General features: G+C 37.4%; 1 protein-coding gene across 12 annotated transcripts in view; it reads right to left on the bottom strand.

Moving 5' to 3' along the window:
- Positions 1-16,926, bottom strand: part of DOCK7 (dedicator of cytokinesis 7) — a 176,819-nt gene extending 159,893 nt beyond the window's left edge. For 8 of the 12 annotated variants that reach the window (XM_074376347.1, XM_074376348.1, XM_074376350.1 and 5 more), the window contains exon 1: positions 16,642-16,803. In XM_074376347.1, the coding sequence (XP_074232448.1) occupies positions 16,642-16,679 (38 nt within the window). In that variant the 5' untranslated portion in view covers positions 16,680-16,803. Of the gene's footprint in view, positions 1-16,641 lie in introns of all 12 variants that reach the window. The other 4 variants (XR_012511209.1, XR_012511208.1, XM_074376358.1 and 1 more) reach the window with 4 other exon arrangements.
- Between the last annotated feature and the right edge of the window lie 303 nt (positions 16,927-17,229).

Raw genomic sequence — 17,229 nt, 5'->3', positions numbered from 1 at the left:
AACCTCACTAATTAACCATTACCCCATCAATTAACTGAAAGACATCCTGATTTCAGAAAATGTTAAAAAGTGAAACAAAGTTTAAAATATGATTACTTCAAAAAAAGACAATCTTTCATTTAATAACAGAGACATATAAAAGATAATCCCTATGTTACAAATATCAGTTAAAATCCTTTATCATAGATTACTTTTTCCAGCAACATTTTTCATATTCCTAATGATAGCTCATAAAAGTAAAGCAATACAAGGAAGTCTTTCTTACTTCTAATAAACTATTAATATTATATAATTAAGCATTACATAATTAAGAATTGTTGGGGTTTTTTAATGTGGAAAAACAGTATTATAATAATGGAGGAAAAATGTCCTTATATTTTAGAGACACAAATGATGTCTCTAAAATTATTTCTACATGACATAATTTCCCCGAAATGAGAATAATTTGAAAATAAGAAATCATTTCCAAACTGAGCTATAATGGTAATAAAAATATCTGCAACCCAGACAAAGGATGTATTTATACTGAGACCCTCTATATGGAAAGATTTCATGGAATGGTGAGGAAATCTTCCCAAATAAAAAAAACAATCTCTCTTAACCGTACTATCGTCCAAAGCATGCAAGACAAGAAATGTGATGAGTAAAGACAGTTCCTGATATCAGTTAAAATCCTTTACCATAGATTACTTTTTTCAATAACATTTTTCCTATTCCTAATGATAACTCATATAAGTAAAGAAAGACAAGGAAGTCTTTCTTACTTCTAATAAACTATTAACATTAACTGCAAAGTGGGAAGAAGAATAGGTCAAAAATTCCAGTTACTAATGCTCCTAAATTATAATAGCAGAATATCTTCTTCCCCTCCCAAAAGAACTTGATCCAATATTTGACCTATTTATCTCCTTATCAACTCTCTCCATTTCCGAAAGCTCCTTCACTCTGTCAATGTGCATCAAGGTTTTTACAAAAAAAAGCACTCATTAAGGCCATTCACCATGGGAAGGGGGAAATAACCAACAAAGGACGCATATCCTGAGGGAAAATTATGTTGCACTTAACCTTTCCTCTAACCTCCTCCCACTGTTAGATACACCATGAACCATGATTTCCATAATGTCTCAAGGCCAATCTGGGCCTCTCTCATCTCTAGTCATTCTTCATGGAACCAGAAGTAAAGCTTCAGTAAAGATGAGTAAAGAGAGTTTAGACTAAAATAAGAGTTTAATTGAGCTACTCCTATAAACTCACAAATAATATCTGCAATGTAATATGTCAAATAAAAGAACAAGATCTCTTTGAACTGGCACTGTTTAAACCAAAGATACAACTCCGGGAAGAAGTGTAAGGCAATATATCACGGAATATACCAGGTAAGGGAACATATCAGCAACAAGACAAAAAAGGGCTAGTTAAAAATACCCAGAAGTGAAAGGACAAGAACAGGCGACACTCCAAAGCTGTGACTACCCAAGTCCAAGACTGGTGATTGATGGGTTGAATCATAGTTCCACCATTGTGTACAGCTGGTATTAAAAACAAAAAAGAAGCAAAATAAAGAAAACAATAGATTAAAGAAATGCAACGTAGTATCACCTTTCAAGCATTTGTGCCCAAAATGTTTAACCTGAATTGAATCAAACCTATATGAAATACAGAGAACAGTTTAACAAGTTAATACTAGAGGAAGCAATTAGACAAAAACCAGAAGAAAGGTCATTCTATATGTCAAGTCTATTCAACAAGTCAATGTGATGGATAAATAAATAAAAGTAGTGGGCTAAGTTTTAGCATAAAAAAAGAATTAAGACTGAAAAATAAAGTCTATTTAAAAGGGGGAAAGAAGACTCAAGAAATATAACCAAATGCAACAAATGGTTCTTAATGGGATCCTGGCTGAACAAACCAGCTACAAAAGACATTCTTGGGGATAATAAGAAATTTGAACATGGACAAGGCATTACATAATTACGACTTGTTGGCTTTTTAATGTGGGAAAACAGTATTATAATAATGTAGGAAAATGTCCTTATATTTTAGAGACACAAACGATGTCCATAATTTAGCTTAAAACTCTTCAGTTATTATTACTCTGCCTTAATGGGGAAAACTAGCAAACTAAATATAGAATACAGATAGGGCAAAGTGTATTTACTCTTTAAGAGTATAATACTCTTCAAGAAGTATATCATGTCCTCCATGAAGTCCTGTCTGATTAATTCCTTTCTGTTTCACTCAGGTTAGACACTCCTCCTCTGTGCTTTCAAAGCATTTCGTCTTTATCTGCATTCATTCAAGGAGTTTCCAGGAGTCTAGTAAGGACAGGCAGCAGACTAGCCAGACTGCTTTCTACCATGGAATAAGAACCTGGCCTTGCCTGTCTACTCTTGCAGACATAGAACTTGACTTCAGAGGTAGGAAAGCCCAACGTTTGTAAACATTCTCTTTAATAGAAGCACATACACTGCAAAGTAGATTTTTCTAGAATAGCAGTAATGCAATCCTCCAATACAAAAATATGGTGGGGAAAAAAAGGTACAGTGAAGTATCAAGAAATCTGGATTCTCAGGCCTGGCACACTCTCACTCTTCAAAGGAAATTCTGGAACCTCCCTGAGCAATGAGGGAGGACAAGGAAACTTCACTTCTGAAAGGAGTACGCTATTGGCTCTTTTTTTGTATAAATGTTTAAGAGAAAACTAATGTCTGTCATTAAAGAAAATGTCTATTTTTAAATTCTGTCTAGTGGCACTTATCTATCAAGAACCATCTCACGATAACCAAACAATACCTTTGAAATCTATTATCTCCTTGCAAGGAACTAAGCAATTAAAAGGTGGGGCTTCATTTTACTTAACTTTGCACTCTCTAGCAGAGTGCTTAACACATTTTGGGAGCTTAATAAATGTTCATAAAGCTGAAGTGAAAAAAGTGAGAACAAAGAGAAATTCGTAATTCCTCCTCCCAAAAGTAGTTCAATAAGAATGCTAGAATGGAACAACTGATATGAGCTTCTTGAGGGCAGGAACTACATCCCACTAATCTTTACATCCTCAGTATCTAAGATCATGGAGATAAAGGGGAGGGAGACAGAGGAATGGAGAGACAGGTATAAGAGTGGAGAGAGAAAAAAGAGGGCAGGGAAAAAGGATGAACTTAGAGACCGCCTAGCATATGAACTCTCCAAATGTTTTTCAGAGAAAACTAATCTATAAGCATTGTTGGTTTCTAACTGATTGGAAAGAGACAAGAAAGTACACCTTTTTATTTTCTACTAATTCTATCAATTATTTATCAGGTAAATGTTTGCTGGGGAAAAAAAATCTGAAACTACAGAAGAGTTCTAAATGTACAACCTTTTCTTTAAGAGCCTAGTTGACATCATTATTATGCCATTTGTTAACTGGCAAGTTAAAAAACTACTACTGAAACACAATTCTCTCCTATTCCATGTGAAACTTCTTTTTAAACAATGTTTTAACAAGATAACATGTTTACTTATCTCAAAGTAGTCTCTAATATGTCTTAGCGTGTCTGCAAAGGACTGGTTCCAGAACTACATTCAAGCTCCACAATTATGCAAATAAAGTTACTATAAGAAATAAAGAAAATAGGATTTTCCGTATGGAGAAAAGATGAAGAAAACAGCTTGGTAAAGGAAGACATCTTTTTTTAAAAAAGTAGATAAAAGAAATATGTGCATGGTATTGAATACTCAGACTTCACAAAGTAAAAACAAAAGGTAGATTTCTCTACCATTTCCAATCCCTAGTCCTGTTCCCCACATGTAACCACTTAAGATTTTCTTAGTTATCCTTCAAGAAAAAGATGTGTATATATCAGCATGTATATAAGAAATCCTTATTTTTTTTAATGTCCACATATAACATCATACATAACCTTTTCTTGATATCTTACATTATACACTTAATGTACCTTGGGAATTTTTTATATTAGCACATAAAATAATAATATTCTAGCAAGTATTTATCAAGCACTTACAATGTGCCAGATACTGTGTAAATTGTTACATATGTTATACCTCGTTTAATCTTATGAAAAACTGTAATGTAAGCACTACATTAGGCTATTGAAGTTTCAAGAAGTTCAGATCACATAATCAAAAAGGAATAGCACTAAGATCTGGACATAGAGAGCCCCCAATCTTAACCACCATCCTTCCTTTCGTCTGGTATAGAGTCCATGATATGGATAACTACAATATACTTAACCAGTCCCTGCTGGTAGACATTAGGCCATTTCTAGTTTTTGTAAAGATCATCACTGAAATGGAAGCTCCAATGAGAGATTTTGTCTAAATCAAAAATTAAGGGTGATTTTTATTTTCTCTTTTAGGCTTCTGGTATTGCCAAATTTTCTGCAGTACCATATATTATTTTATAGTCAGAAAAAAATAGGTGTTTTTAAACTTCAAAAATAAAGTAACTTTCCCAAGCTTATGAAAGGCAGAGGCAGGGTCTGAATTCAGTTCCATAAAGCTCCTAAGGCCTTTTTTCCATGGAAGCAAGCTTTCAAAGGTAAACAATTCTAGTTATAGTTCATTTTAATGATTTCTCTATTCCTCAGAACCTAACCTATGAGGTCAATTAAAAACACCCAGTAAAACTGTCTGGTGTATACAGTAACATAATAATAGGATCACTATAATAACTACCGCCACTGCTGTGATGTTCCCTATCTTCCATGGATGCCTAAACAAAACTTCCATCTGAGGCGCTGTCACTTATAAGTTACCCTGTGTTAAATTCTCGAGGAATTTAGGTCCAGAGTGGGCCAACAACCACTAAAAGGGCCCATGAAAACAAAAACACATACAGGTTGATTTGTGAAACCAAAGAACAGAAACAATCCTTCTATACAATACACTTAACATTTAAGACATAGTTCCTTTTGGGGGAGGATGAAAAAAAAAATTTCAGATGACTCATGTATTCCATCTGACACTATTTTGGGATAACATTTAAGTCAAAGATTTAGAAAGCACCATATTAAGGAGACTTAGGTGTCTCCATCATTGTGATCGACAGCATTTCACTATATCTCAATTTCCTCAACTAAAACATGGTGATAATATCGCTCCCTACTTCATGGAACATATTCAGTTATAACTAGAGAAAAAAAGATTTTAAAGTTTAGTATTTGAAAAATTAACACTGATCTGCAATTTGCAACTAAAAAGAAAACTGAGAGGGGAAAACCTCTGCTGTTAAAAAGTCAATCCTCCCAAAAGGAGATAAATTTATGCTCAATTCTAACCTACTTCATAAAAATAAAGTCAGAATCTCCTTACCCACAGGTATACAAATTATATCCTGGTGTAAACTGTGTACAACTAGTTAGTTCCTAAATCCTGCTCATCCTAAATTTTAAATACTTCTCAAACCTTTGTCCCCTCCCTCCCTTTCCTACAAATAATGTTGTACCATTATAATGGTCAAAGTCGGAAAGCTTTCCTCCTTAGACTGGAGAGAAAACAAGGTTGCGGGCTCTCACCACTTATATTCAACACTGTAGGAGGATCTAGCCAGCGAAACAGGGGAAGGAAGGAAGGAAGGAAGGAAGGAAAGAAAGAAAGAAGGGAGGGGGGAAGGAAAGGGAAGAAATTAAAGATTAGTAGGGAAGAAATAAAATTACCTTTAATCACAGACAATATAATTCTGTATGCAGAAAATCTTAAGGAATCCACCAAAAATTATTAGAACTCTTAAATGAGTTCAGCAGGGCAGAGTTTGTAAGTTCAATATTCAAAAATCAATTGTGTATCTACATACTAGCAATGAACAAACCAAAAAATAATTAAATCCATTCATGATAACATCAAAAACAATAAAATACTTAGAAATACATTTAGTAAAAGAAATGCAAGACTTGCACAATGAAAACCTTAAAACTTTGCTAAGAGAAATAAACAAGCCCTAAATAAATGAAGAGATAGCCCATGTTCGTGGATTTGAAGACTTAGTATTGTTGATCGCAGTTCTCCCCAGACTAATCTACAGGTTCAATGTAATCCCTATCAAAATCTCAACAGAATTTTTTCAGAAATTGGTGAAATTTAGTTGATATTGATTTAAAATATTTACGGAAATTCAAAAAAAAATCCAGAATAGGCAAAACAATTTTTTAAAAGTTAAAGGACTTATACTTCCATAAGTCAAGTGTTACTGTAAAATAACAGTAACCAGAACAGATTGAAACTGTAAGGACAGACATACAGATCAGTGAAACAGAACTGAGTGTCAAGAAATAATCTCTTACATTTATGATTAACTGATTTTTGACAAAGGTACCAAGTTAATTTAATGAGATGAAGACGTCTTTCCAAAAAAGAGTGTCGCAACAACAGAACATTCACATATAAAAGATGAATTTAGACCCTCATCTCATACTGTGCACAAAAACTAATGCAAAATGGATCATAAACCTAAACAGCTAAAACTATAAAAACTTCTGGAGGAAAACAGAGAAGGAAATCTTCTTGACCATAAATTGAGCTGAGTCTTAGGTAACAACACCAAAATCATGATCCATAAAAGAAAAAAAATTGATACACTGGACTTCATCAAAACTTAAAATCTTTGTGCTTCAAAATTCAACACTAAGAAAATGAAAAAACAAACCAGACAGGGAGAAAATATTTGCAAATCATACATCTAATAAAAAAATTGTATCTAGAGCATACACAGAACTCCTACAACCCAAGAACAAGATAAATAATCCAATTTTTAAATTAGCAAAAGATTTTGAAAGATATTTCACTAAGAAGATATGTGAATGGCCATTAAGCACAAGAAAGACATCAATAATCATTAGGGAAATGCAAATCAAAACCATAATGAAATGCCACTTCACAAGTACTGATACACACTACCACATGGACAAACCTTGAAATATTATGCTAAGCGAAGGAAGCCAGATACAAAAGGCTACATACTGTATGATTCCGTTTATGTGATATGTTCAGAAAAGGCAAATTTAGAGAGAGAGACAGACAGACAGAAAGTATATTAGTGGTTGCCTGGAGCCTGGGATGGAACTAGGGAGTGACTATAAACTAGCATAAGGGATTCAGGGGAGTAATAAAAATGCTCTAAAACAGGACTGTGGGTTACAATTTCACAACTTTATAAATTTACTGAAAACCACTGAATGGCACACTTAAAAAGAATTAATTTTATGGTATGTAAAAGTATCTCAATAAAGTTGTTTTTTAAAAAGGATGGATATGGTTGGAACTGCTCTGTGAAAATAAGGGGAAGGAACTGCTTATTAGTCAGAGAAAGAATGATGAAGACAGGAAAGCGGGGAGCTGGAGTAGAGTCACTAAGAAAGTTCTGCACTCTCAAATCCCTGTATCTTTAGCAAAGTTTCAGAAAATCATTCAATGGCTGATATGAGTGAAGGAGTTCAGGTTTCTGGTGTCACAGGACAAATATGGACCACCTTATGATGATGCAGGAGTGCAGGTCCAGAGAGAAGCATGGGAAAGCCCAAAAACAAAAACCAAGCAGACCTCCTTGGGAGGCTCCGAGGTGGCAGTAGGGTAAGAACTAAACAAACTTAAGACACAGGGGATCCACAGCTGGCATCAGGTTACCCTGGTTTTTCCTTTGTTTTTTGCATTTCACCAGGTGCATTTAAATTTTATACGTATATAGTATAGCTGACTATATAGCTATATATTTAAATAATTATAGTGATTCTGCACAACTTAAAATTACTCATTTTAAAGAACATCTGTTGTTTTGGTGACCAGCACTCTGGCCCTCCTTTTGGTTAGAAATTCCTTTTTGGTAAGAAACTCATTCCTTGAGATCGAGTGTTGCTGACACCATCACATCTCTCACCCAAGCCACAGAGAAGGACATACGACCCAGAATTGGCCAGAGTCCCTTATATCCCTAAACACAGTAACTGGTTCAAAAAAGGACATATGATCCAAACTAGACTAGTAACTAAGTTCCTGGATCTTTTCTGCCAGAAATAAACTTGTAGGATTTGAGCCTGGGGATGCCAATTCTTCATTACAATGGGTAACCATTTTGTGGAAAATCTAGCCAAGACATAAAGATAAGAGGCCTACTGACATCATCTGTATCCCTGGAACCAAAATACTCAATTATACGAGTCAATAGTTTTTTGTGCTTGCAAATTAATCTGATTTGAGTTTCTGTCTCTTGCAACCAGAAAGTCTTTTCTATAAAAGGCCACTGCAAAAGCAGTAAGACATCTCAAGCATTGCAAAAGGGGTCCAAAAATGCAACCCAGAAGTGAAACGGAGCTAACTCCCCGGGGAGATTAAATTGACTACTGGAAAACAGGTTGTTGGAGAAAAGCAGGTAGATAAATTTCCTTTTCCTCCAGAGTCCCATCTACAGATCTGAGAAACTTCCTCTGTCCAAAGATATCCTGCGTCGCTGAGCAAGCATACTTGCTAAACAATCTCTCTCCAGCTCTTTGTGAAGCAGTAGTCAACAAGACAATGTTGAACAGATATACTGTACAGTCTGCAGACCAAGACAAAAAGATAAATCAGTCATAAGGTTTATAAAGGAAGAAACAAAAATTCTTGATTTTCAGACGATGTGGCTGTCTACACAGAAAACACAAAGGCCACAGGGCACTAAGTAGGTTGATTGCAGTCTGATCTTCCCCATCAGCTTGGTTCAGTCTGCCCTGTAACAGGAGTTTCTCAACCATGGAGCTGAAATATGAGGCCTCTTGAAAAAGACTGACCCTGTGTTTTCCTGAAAAAGCATAATAGTTCTGCCTAAATCAGTCCTACAAGGCTTTTGTGTAACCTGAAGACAGTCCAGAGTTGATGTAACCTGAAGACTGTCCAGAGTTAAAAAGTCTGTGCCCATTCTGAAGAATCAAGGATTATCATTAAACTTTGGCAAAATTTTCAAAAAAAAAAAAAAAAGGAAATAAAAAAGAATCCACAGATTTCTAGAATTAACAAGAGTTTAGCAAGGTATATAGCTTGTTATATACCTAGGGTAAATTGTTATATACCTTGGAATAAACCTAACAAAAAATATGCAAGAACCTTATAGAGAAATTATAAAATTTCATTGTGCCATATAAAGAAGACCTAAATAAATGGAGAGATACACCATGATCATAGATTGGAATCAGTATTATAAAAATGTCATTTCTCCCCCAAATTGATAGTAGATTTAATGCAACCCCAATTAAATTCTAATAGGATTTGGGAGTTTTTTGTTTCTTTGGTTGGCTGGTTTTGGTAGATTCCAAAATATACATGGAAATTTAACAGCTAAGAGCAGTAAACACAGTTTTTTAAAAGGTGGGAGGATTTATTCTACTTAATTCTGAGAATTATTATAATGAAAATTGTTTACAATTAGTGAAAAAATGTATAACTGGACCAGTGGAACAAAATGGAGAGCCCAGAAAAAGCCCCACAAATAAGGACACACAATCTATTACAGAAGTGGTAGGACAGATCAATTATGAGTTATGAGTTATCAAAAACTCATAACTCCTATATATAATCCACTCTGATAAAAAATTAAAATTTCAAACCACACACATAACAAGTCCGGGTAAAATATAAACCTAAATATACAGGATACAACTACAAAGTTTATGATAAATCAGATGATGATTTTAATGACCTCAGGGTAATAAAATATTTCTTAAACAAGACCCCAAAAGTACTAACCGTTAAAAAAAACAAAAAAAAAAAGACTGATAAACTGCATTAAAAGTGAAAACTTAGTTTGCAAAAGACTCCATAAAAAGGATTAAAAACAAACCACAGGATAGGAAAAGATATTTGTAATAGATATAACCAATAAATGACTAATATCCTGAATATGTATAAAGTACTCACACAAATCAATAAGAAAAAGACAGAATCCAAAGGGATAAAACCAAAGGAAAATGGTAAATTATTTAAATAGGCAATTTACAAAAGAATAAATTCAAATGGTCAAAAAATACACAAAACAGGGCTAAATCTCATTAACAATCAAGTAAATACATATTAAAACTTTTACATAAAGAAGTTGTGGTACATTTATACAATGGAATACTACTCAGCCACAAAAAATAATAAAATAATGCCATTTGCAGCAACATGGATGGACCTGGAAATCGTCATTCTAAGTGAAGTAAGCCAGAAAGAGAGGGGGAAATATCATATGCTATCACTCATATGTGGAATCTAAAAAAAGAAAAAAGACACTAATGAACTCATCTACAGAACAGAAACAGACTCACAGACATGGTACACAATCTTGTGGTTACGAGGGGGAAGGAGGTGGGAAGGGTTAAATTTGGAAGTTTGAGATTTGCAATTAACTCCTATATATAAAAATAGATGAAAAACAAATTTCTTCTGTGTAGCACAGGGAACTACATTCAGTAACTTGTAATAATGTTTAATGAAAAAGAGTATGAAAGCAAATATATGTATGTATATGTATGGCTGGGACATTATGCTGTACACCAGAAACTGACACACTGTAACTGACTATACTTCAATTAAAAGAAAAAAATACATATATATATAAAATGGAAAAGAATCTAAAAATAAAATACATATGTGTATGTATATATATATGGCTGAATTGCTTTGTTGTACACCTGAAACTAACAATGTGAACCAACTACACTTCAAAAAAAAATTTAAAAAAAAACAAAAAACTTTTACAATAAGATAGCATTATGCACCCACCAGATTGACAAAAATGAAAAAGCTGGCAATACCAACTGATGGTAACTATATAAAGCAACATTATGGGAGTGTAAATTTCTACAACTATCTTAGAAAACAGTCTGGCACTGCCTAATAAACTTGATGATAAATAAAACTGCCAGGACAAGCAATAAAGACCCCGCAATTCCACACATGGGTATAACCTGGAAAAACTTATGTATGCATGTACCAGAATATATGTATAGGAATGTTTATAGGAACATTGTTTCTAATAGTCAAAAACTGTAACAATCCAAATGTCCACCTACTGTAGAAAAGAAAATTGTGAAAATTTATACAATGAAATAATACAAAGCCATGAAAAATAAATGAACTTCAACTACCTTAACATCACGGCTGAATCTCACAGATATAATTTTGAGCAAAGAATTACAACAGAAAAGCATACAAACATACAGTATGATTTTATTTAAATGAATTCAAAAACAAAAAAAAATCACATTGCTTATGGATGCATTCATAGGTAATAAGAAAAAAGAAAAGCAAGGAAATGGTTATCCCAAATGTAAGGACAGCATCTGGGGGCAGTCTGAAGGGAAGGGTAGAATTTAGAAAAGAAGAGGCAGGATATATATCAAAAATAAAAAACAACAGAACAGTTATAGAGATGGAAATGAGCAGAGCATTTGTGTGGGGAAAGTGAAAACACCAGACTGACTAATCCAAATGTAAGTTAGAGAACAAGCAACAAAAGAAGAACCAGATTATAGATGATTTTAAAATGCAAGCAGGGGGTTGGATTTAACCCCGTAAGAAGCCACTACATATATATTTTTGAACAAAAAAATGCCACGACGAAAGCTGTGTTTTAGGGAGACTTCGTTTGTAACATGTCTGAATTAGAGGAGGAGGGACTAGATCAGCTTTGACCTTGTTGTGGTCATCCAGAAGTGAGGTAATGAAAGGTGCTCCAAGGCGGCAGGGTGGCTTTCATTCAAACACTTCTCATGTGTCCACTTTACACAAAATTCTGTGCTAAGCACTGGAGATAAAAAGACCTAGACCACCCCTTAAAGAGCCTTGAAAAGCAGAATAAAACAAAGGGAAAGGGGGAAGGGGGACAAACCTAAAGAGGCAAAAGAAAACTGTAGCTCATGAATCAGTGATGAAGAAAAGTCAAATGTTTCTAATTCTCAAGAGTTCTATAATTCAAGTACACATAAGGTACCATGGTAAGCACTGCCATCTGGCCCAAGGATTGATGAGGAGAACAAGCAGGAAGTAGTCGTGACTACACCAAATACATGTGAAAAATGAGACTAGAAAAAAAAAAAGAAGAAGAATGATTGGTTGGCAGCCAGATGACTCAGTAACTCTTTGTTTTATGATGAGAAAGGCATGATAAGTCTTAGAGTTTAAGGGAAACATCCATAAAAAAGAATAGACTGAAGATGCCAGAAAGGAAGGGAAAAATTGTGAGATCAAGGGTCTGAGGGAGGTGGCAAGGTATGGGGTTCAAAGTACAATAAAATAGGTTAAGTTTCAGGGACAAAACACCTTTGAGCCTCAAGAGAAAGATGGTTAAATGACTTATTGGGACAGATATATGCGGAGGTTAAAATGAAGGACTCATGTTAGACATCTTCAGCGAAAGATGGGGTAGGGAAACAAAGACGATAAGAGAAATTATCCGCATTTCAAATGAAAAGACATTGATTAATAAAAGATAAACTCTGTTGATCTGTTCCAGTCTCTCTCTAACACTACTCTGCAGCTCAGAAGCAAGAAATAGGTTAGATATTCAGCATTAAGAGTTAGTGAAATGAGTACAACAAAAGGTCAGGGAGTACATGTGGCCAAAGTGATGGAACAGGCAGCACTGAAGTAGCTGATACCATGCGGAAAGGATTTACTCTGAGAAGGAGTGAGATTATGAACTGAACAAAGTAGATTAAAAGATCTACTATCCAGCCAGAGTTATGAACAGATTCAAGACTATAAACAATTGAGGTTACAAATAAGCCCAGATCCAGGAAATCCTACTCATGTAAGATTTTCCTCAGAAACAAAGATCTGATGAAAGCCTTTCATTCAATTCAGCTGCTTAGGTAGCAAAATGATACCAAATTAATAAAGGAAAGACTAGGAAAGGAAGGATAATTTGGGGGATGCTAACCGTGGCACTGTTAGAAAATCTAGAACTACTACAGAAAATATTTTGCAGAAAGAAAATCCAGTCGAAAAAAAAGTTTAAGATCTGAAATAAAAGACTAGGGTTTGAGTCTCAATTAGGGCAAATAAACTCATTCTCAGTAGGCCTCAGTTTCTCATTTGGATTATGAGAATAATAATAATAATAATAGTAAATAATATAGGAATAATAGCAGCAGGTGACATTTTGTGAATGCTTATTACATTTCAGGCACAGTTCTAAATGTTCAACACATATTATCTCATTTAATCTTCAAATTAACCCTATAGAGGTTTTTAGCTCCATTTTACTAATGAGGAAACCAACACAAAGAGGTTAGATCAACTGCCTAGAATTACATAGCTATTATTTGGTATAGGTAGAATTTCAACCTGTGTAATGTAACCTGGAGCCTACATTCTTTACTATGTTCTTCTGCCCTCTGGGTTATGAAGATGAGAATGCAGTAAAAAGTGCTTTACACACAAATGTTCATCATTACAGCTGAATATCAAGTGACAGAACAAAATAATCCAAGCAAAATCCTAGATCGTTTATCTACAACCAACATTACATAAACTGTACCTATTATATACTAGGGCGTGACTACAAGATTAACAAAACATGTGCCTTGTCCTCAAAAAGTAGGGAGAACAGACAAGAGGCGCTACTTGACATTAAGTCTGCATTTCTATGAAGAGCTGAGGTTAACAGCACAGTGATACAGAATAAAGAGCTCCGAGAAATCACCAAATCACAGCCTCAAAAAATAACAGCACTAAATGCAAAGGGTTAGGAAATAACTGAGCCAGAAAGAGATCAGTTGTTTTTAAAGGTTTCTGAACTATCATAAAGCAAGAAAGCAAGAAAGCAAGAAAGCAAGAAAGCAAGAAAGAAAGAAAGGTTTCAAATAGCAACAGGCTTTTCACAGAGCAACACATTTCATACAGGTACATCATAAAAAGGACTATCACTTTCAAGAAAATGTCCTAAACTACAAGTATAAAACCCGTAATAATAAAAAATAGTTGATACTTACTGGGCACTTATTATCTACAAAGTACTGTTCTAAGTACTTTACAGGAATAGATTTATTTAATTCTTACAACAACCCTATAAAGGGGTCCTACTATTAACCCCAATTTATGGATAGGAAAAATGAGGCAAAAGAGAGGGAAAGTAACTTGCCCAAGTTTACTCAGTGAGAGGCAGAGCTGCGATGTCAAACCAGGCAGTTTGTCTTTGGTGTTGTGCTACACTTCCCCTAGTAGGAAACTAAGAAGCAGAACAAAAATTTATTCAGAGGTATTATTTAGCCATATTAGGTAACTAGGAGGAAATACCTGTCATTCACGTAAGCAGATAATAATCCACCATCTATAGGAGTTCTGCCCTTGGTATCCCCTCCAAATTAAGGCTGTGCATTCCTCCTGGACCATCTCACCTACTCCTCTGGCTTCCATTACAATCTACTTGCTGACTCCCAAATCTAGGTTTCCAACCCAATCTGTCTTCTGTACCTTTAACCTGCACCAAGAGGCTGACAGACATTTCTCTTTGAATGCTCGATGAGCACCTCAAAACCAGTATGTCCAAAACTGAAACATCACCTCCATCCCACCTCATTTCCCACCCTCAGACCCCTTCTTGCTCCTGTACTCGCTTACCTCAACAGTTGCTTCCATCCTGGTTGCTAAGGTCAGAAAGTTGGATGTCATTCCAGACTCTTCACTCTTCTTCATCGTCCATATCCAAACTATCATCACTCACTTCCACACCTACCTCCTAAGGATCTCTCCAATCAATGCATGTCTCTTCATTTCCATTGCCTTACTTACTTTTATACTTTACAAGGCTATATTAATTTGATTAGCTTTTTTTCTTATGTTTTGTCATGTCCTATCTGAAGACAAATTCCATGAATGGAGAACAGACACTGTATATATTTTATACCTAACTCCCGAATGTGCACTTTCTTGATGAGCGCAATGTTCTCAGAGATAAGCTTCTGGTTCTATTAGAGAGAAATTAATAATAAGCATGTATGTGAAGTAATACATCTGTCTTTAAATGGCACTGCCTTCAGAAATAAGACCAAGTTATTTTACAAATAAAAAAAAAACAGAACAAATGTATTAATTTCCTATTAAGTCTGTAACAGCTCCCTAGGATATACTAATTATTGTAAGTGTTCAATGATAGCTAAGAGGCCATACGCTGTACTAAAGGCTTTAGACAAATTATGCCATTTAATGTTCATAACAACTCTATGAGCTAGATATTATTTTTATACCCATTTTCCAGGTGAGTAAGCTAAAGCTTAAGAGAGCTTAAACAATATGGCCAAGGTGCCAAATTAGAAAATAAAAGTCAGGCTTTGAACCTATGTCACAGTCTCACACTAGAGCCTATGCTCTTAAGCACTTGCTATTCTGCCTCTTAAGGAGAAAATGAAATAAGTATTTTAAAGCTCGAAAGAAAAAAAGAATAATCACAAAGTTTAAATGAAAGAGATGTTAGTTTTAAATGAAAAACCTACCAAAATAGAGTAAAACTATAGAAGTTAAGGCAGTTAAAAAAGGATCTGTTTGGTAGGTCCAAAAATCTTTATAAGAACTATCAGCAAACTAAAAAGATCGAGAGCCACAGACACACAATTGTCAAAAAAGTAATATATTCGAATGTTTCTTTTCTTGGGACATCATAATTAACAGAAATATGGTCTTACTAAAACAAAAAAAAAGTCTAGTGTCATATACATTAGTATATTTCACAATGAAAGTCTACAAATACTAGTCCTCCACAGTAATTCAATTTTCAGTTTTAAGGGGAAGAAAAGGTGGCAACCTCCCCACCACAAGCAGGTAAAAGGCTCAGAAACCTTAACCTTGATCGCTTGCTTACTTCTAGACTCCTAAAACACGAGTCCAACGGCCAGTGTATAAAGAACACTGCCTATCATCCATCTTTCTCTGGAGCTATGAGAAACACAGGAGCAATTTACATTCACATGCTACTAAGATCAAGCTCCAGCCTGCAATTCTCCAGGCAGCTGCACACTGAAGGTGCAGACCCACAAGCTAAGCTCTCAACTTTTCATTTTGGCCGTACGTTTTCAATTCTGGGTGCATGAGCCCACTTTGAATTGGGCCCCAGGGTGCAAAGAGGATTCCTGTCAGATTTCGGGGAAGGGTGAGAGGCGTAAAGGAGGGGCGGCCTCCCACCGGCAGGGAGCTCGCCGCGCGCCGATCCTTTTGTTGGGGTGGGGAGGAGGGCGGACCCCCGCAGCCTCCTGGGGGCCTAACGGGGGTGGGCGGGGAGAGGGAGGGGGCCCCCAGCCCGTCAGCCCGGGGGTGGGGACACAAAGAATTTGGGAAGCGCGGAGCAGCCGGCCGACGAGCTCCTCCGCCCGCCCGCCCGCCCTTCAATAAGCCGCCGCGAAACTCCAGGCCCGGGCGGACGAGAAGCCGACGGAGGCGGGCGCGCGGGCATGCGGGTCTCTCCGCACCGCCCGGCCAGGTGCGGGCTGAGGGCCGGGGTCGCAGGGCGGCCTGAGGCCTCGCGGCGCCCACGGCCGCGGCGAGCCCCCTCCGCCCCTCCGCCCCGCCGCCCAGCCGCCGACCAGGCCGCGGGATCCCGGCGCCAGCGTCGCCACACCCACCAGCCTCCTAGGCCCGGCCCGGGAGAACTCTCCGGTTCTTTCCCCGGCCGCGGCGGCGCGCCCCACGCCCCAGATTTACCTGCTGATCTTCTGGGCAAAGGCGCGGCGCTCGGCCATGGCTGCTGAGGCGGCGGCGGCGGTCTAGGCGCGGATGGGCGGGCGGGCGGGCGGGCGCGTGCCTCCTTGCTCGCGCTCCCTCCCTCGCCGCCTCCGCCAGTCCCCGCTTCGGACCCGGGAGGCTGGGGCTGGCGGCCGGAGCCGGGAACGAGCCCGGCCGTAATGCTCCTGAGAGGCGCGCAACAAGAAACCGCTCCTCCCCCAGCGCGTCAATCCCGGCGGGAACCCGGGCTTCGGCACGCAGCTGCAGCCGGCGGGAGTGGAGGGGAAGAAAGGGGCGTGGAGGGACCCAGCCGTCACCCGTGGCCGCCTGGCTGCCGCGGGGCCCGCATGACCGAGAGGACGCAGAGAAACCAGAGGGGGGCCAGCGACCTAGCGAGGCAGGAAAATAAGATAACCGAGCGCGTGGGGGGAGCCTGGCTTTCCCAAAAAGGAAGGGAAGGAAATGGAACATGGGCTTTGCCGAGGGGCTGTGCTCTGCCGCCCGGGATGGCTGGGTCCTGGTTCCTGCAGCGCCCATCTCTGAGTAGTTAAAAGCACTTTCTGTTCT

The sequence above is a fragment of the Camelus bactrianus genome, chromosome 13 (genome assembly GCF_048773025.1).
Source record: "Camelus bactrianus isolate YW-2024 breed Bactrian camel chromosome 13, ASM4877302v1, whole genome shotgun sequence".
Lineage (NCBI taxonomy): Eukaryota > Metazoa > Chordata > Mammalia > Artiodactyla > Camelidae > Camelus > Camelus bactrianus.
Note: the sequence above shows the minus strand (reverse complement) of the source record. Positions and strands in the feature narration are given on the sequence as shown.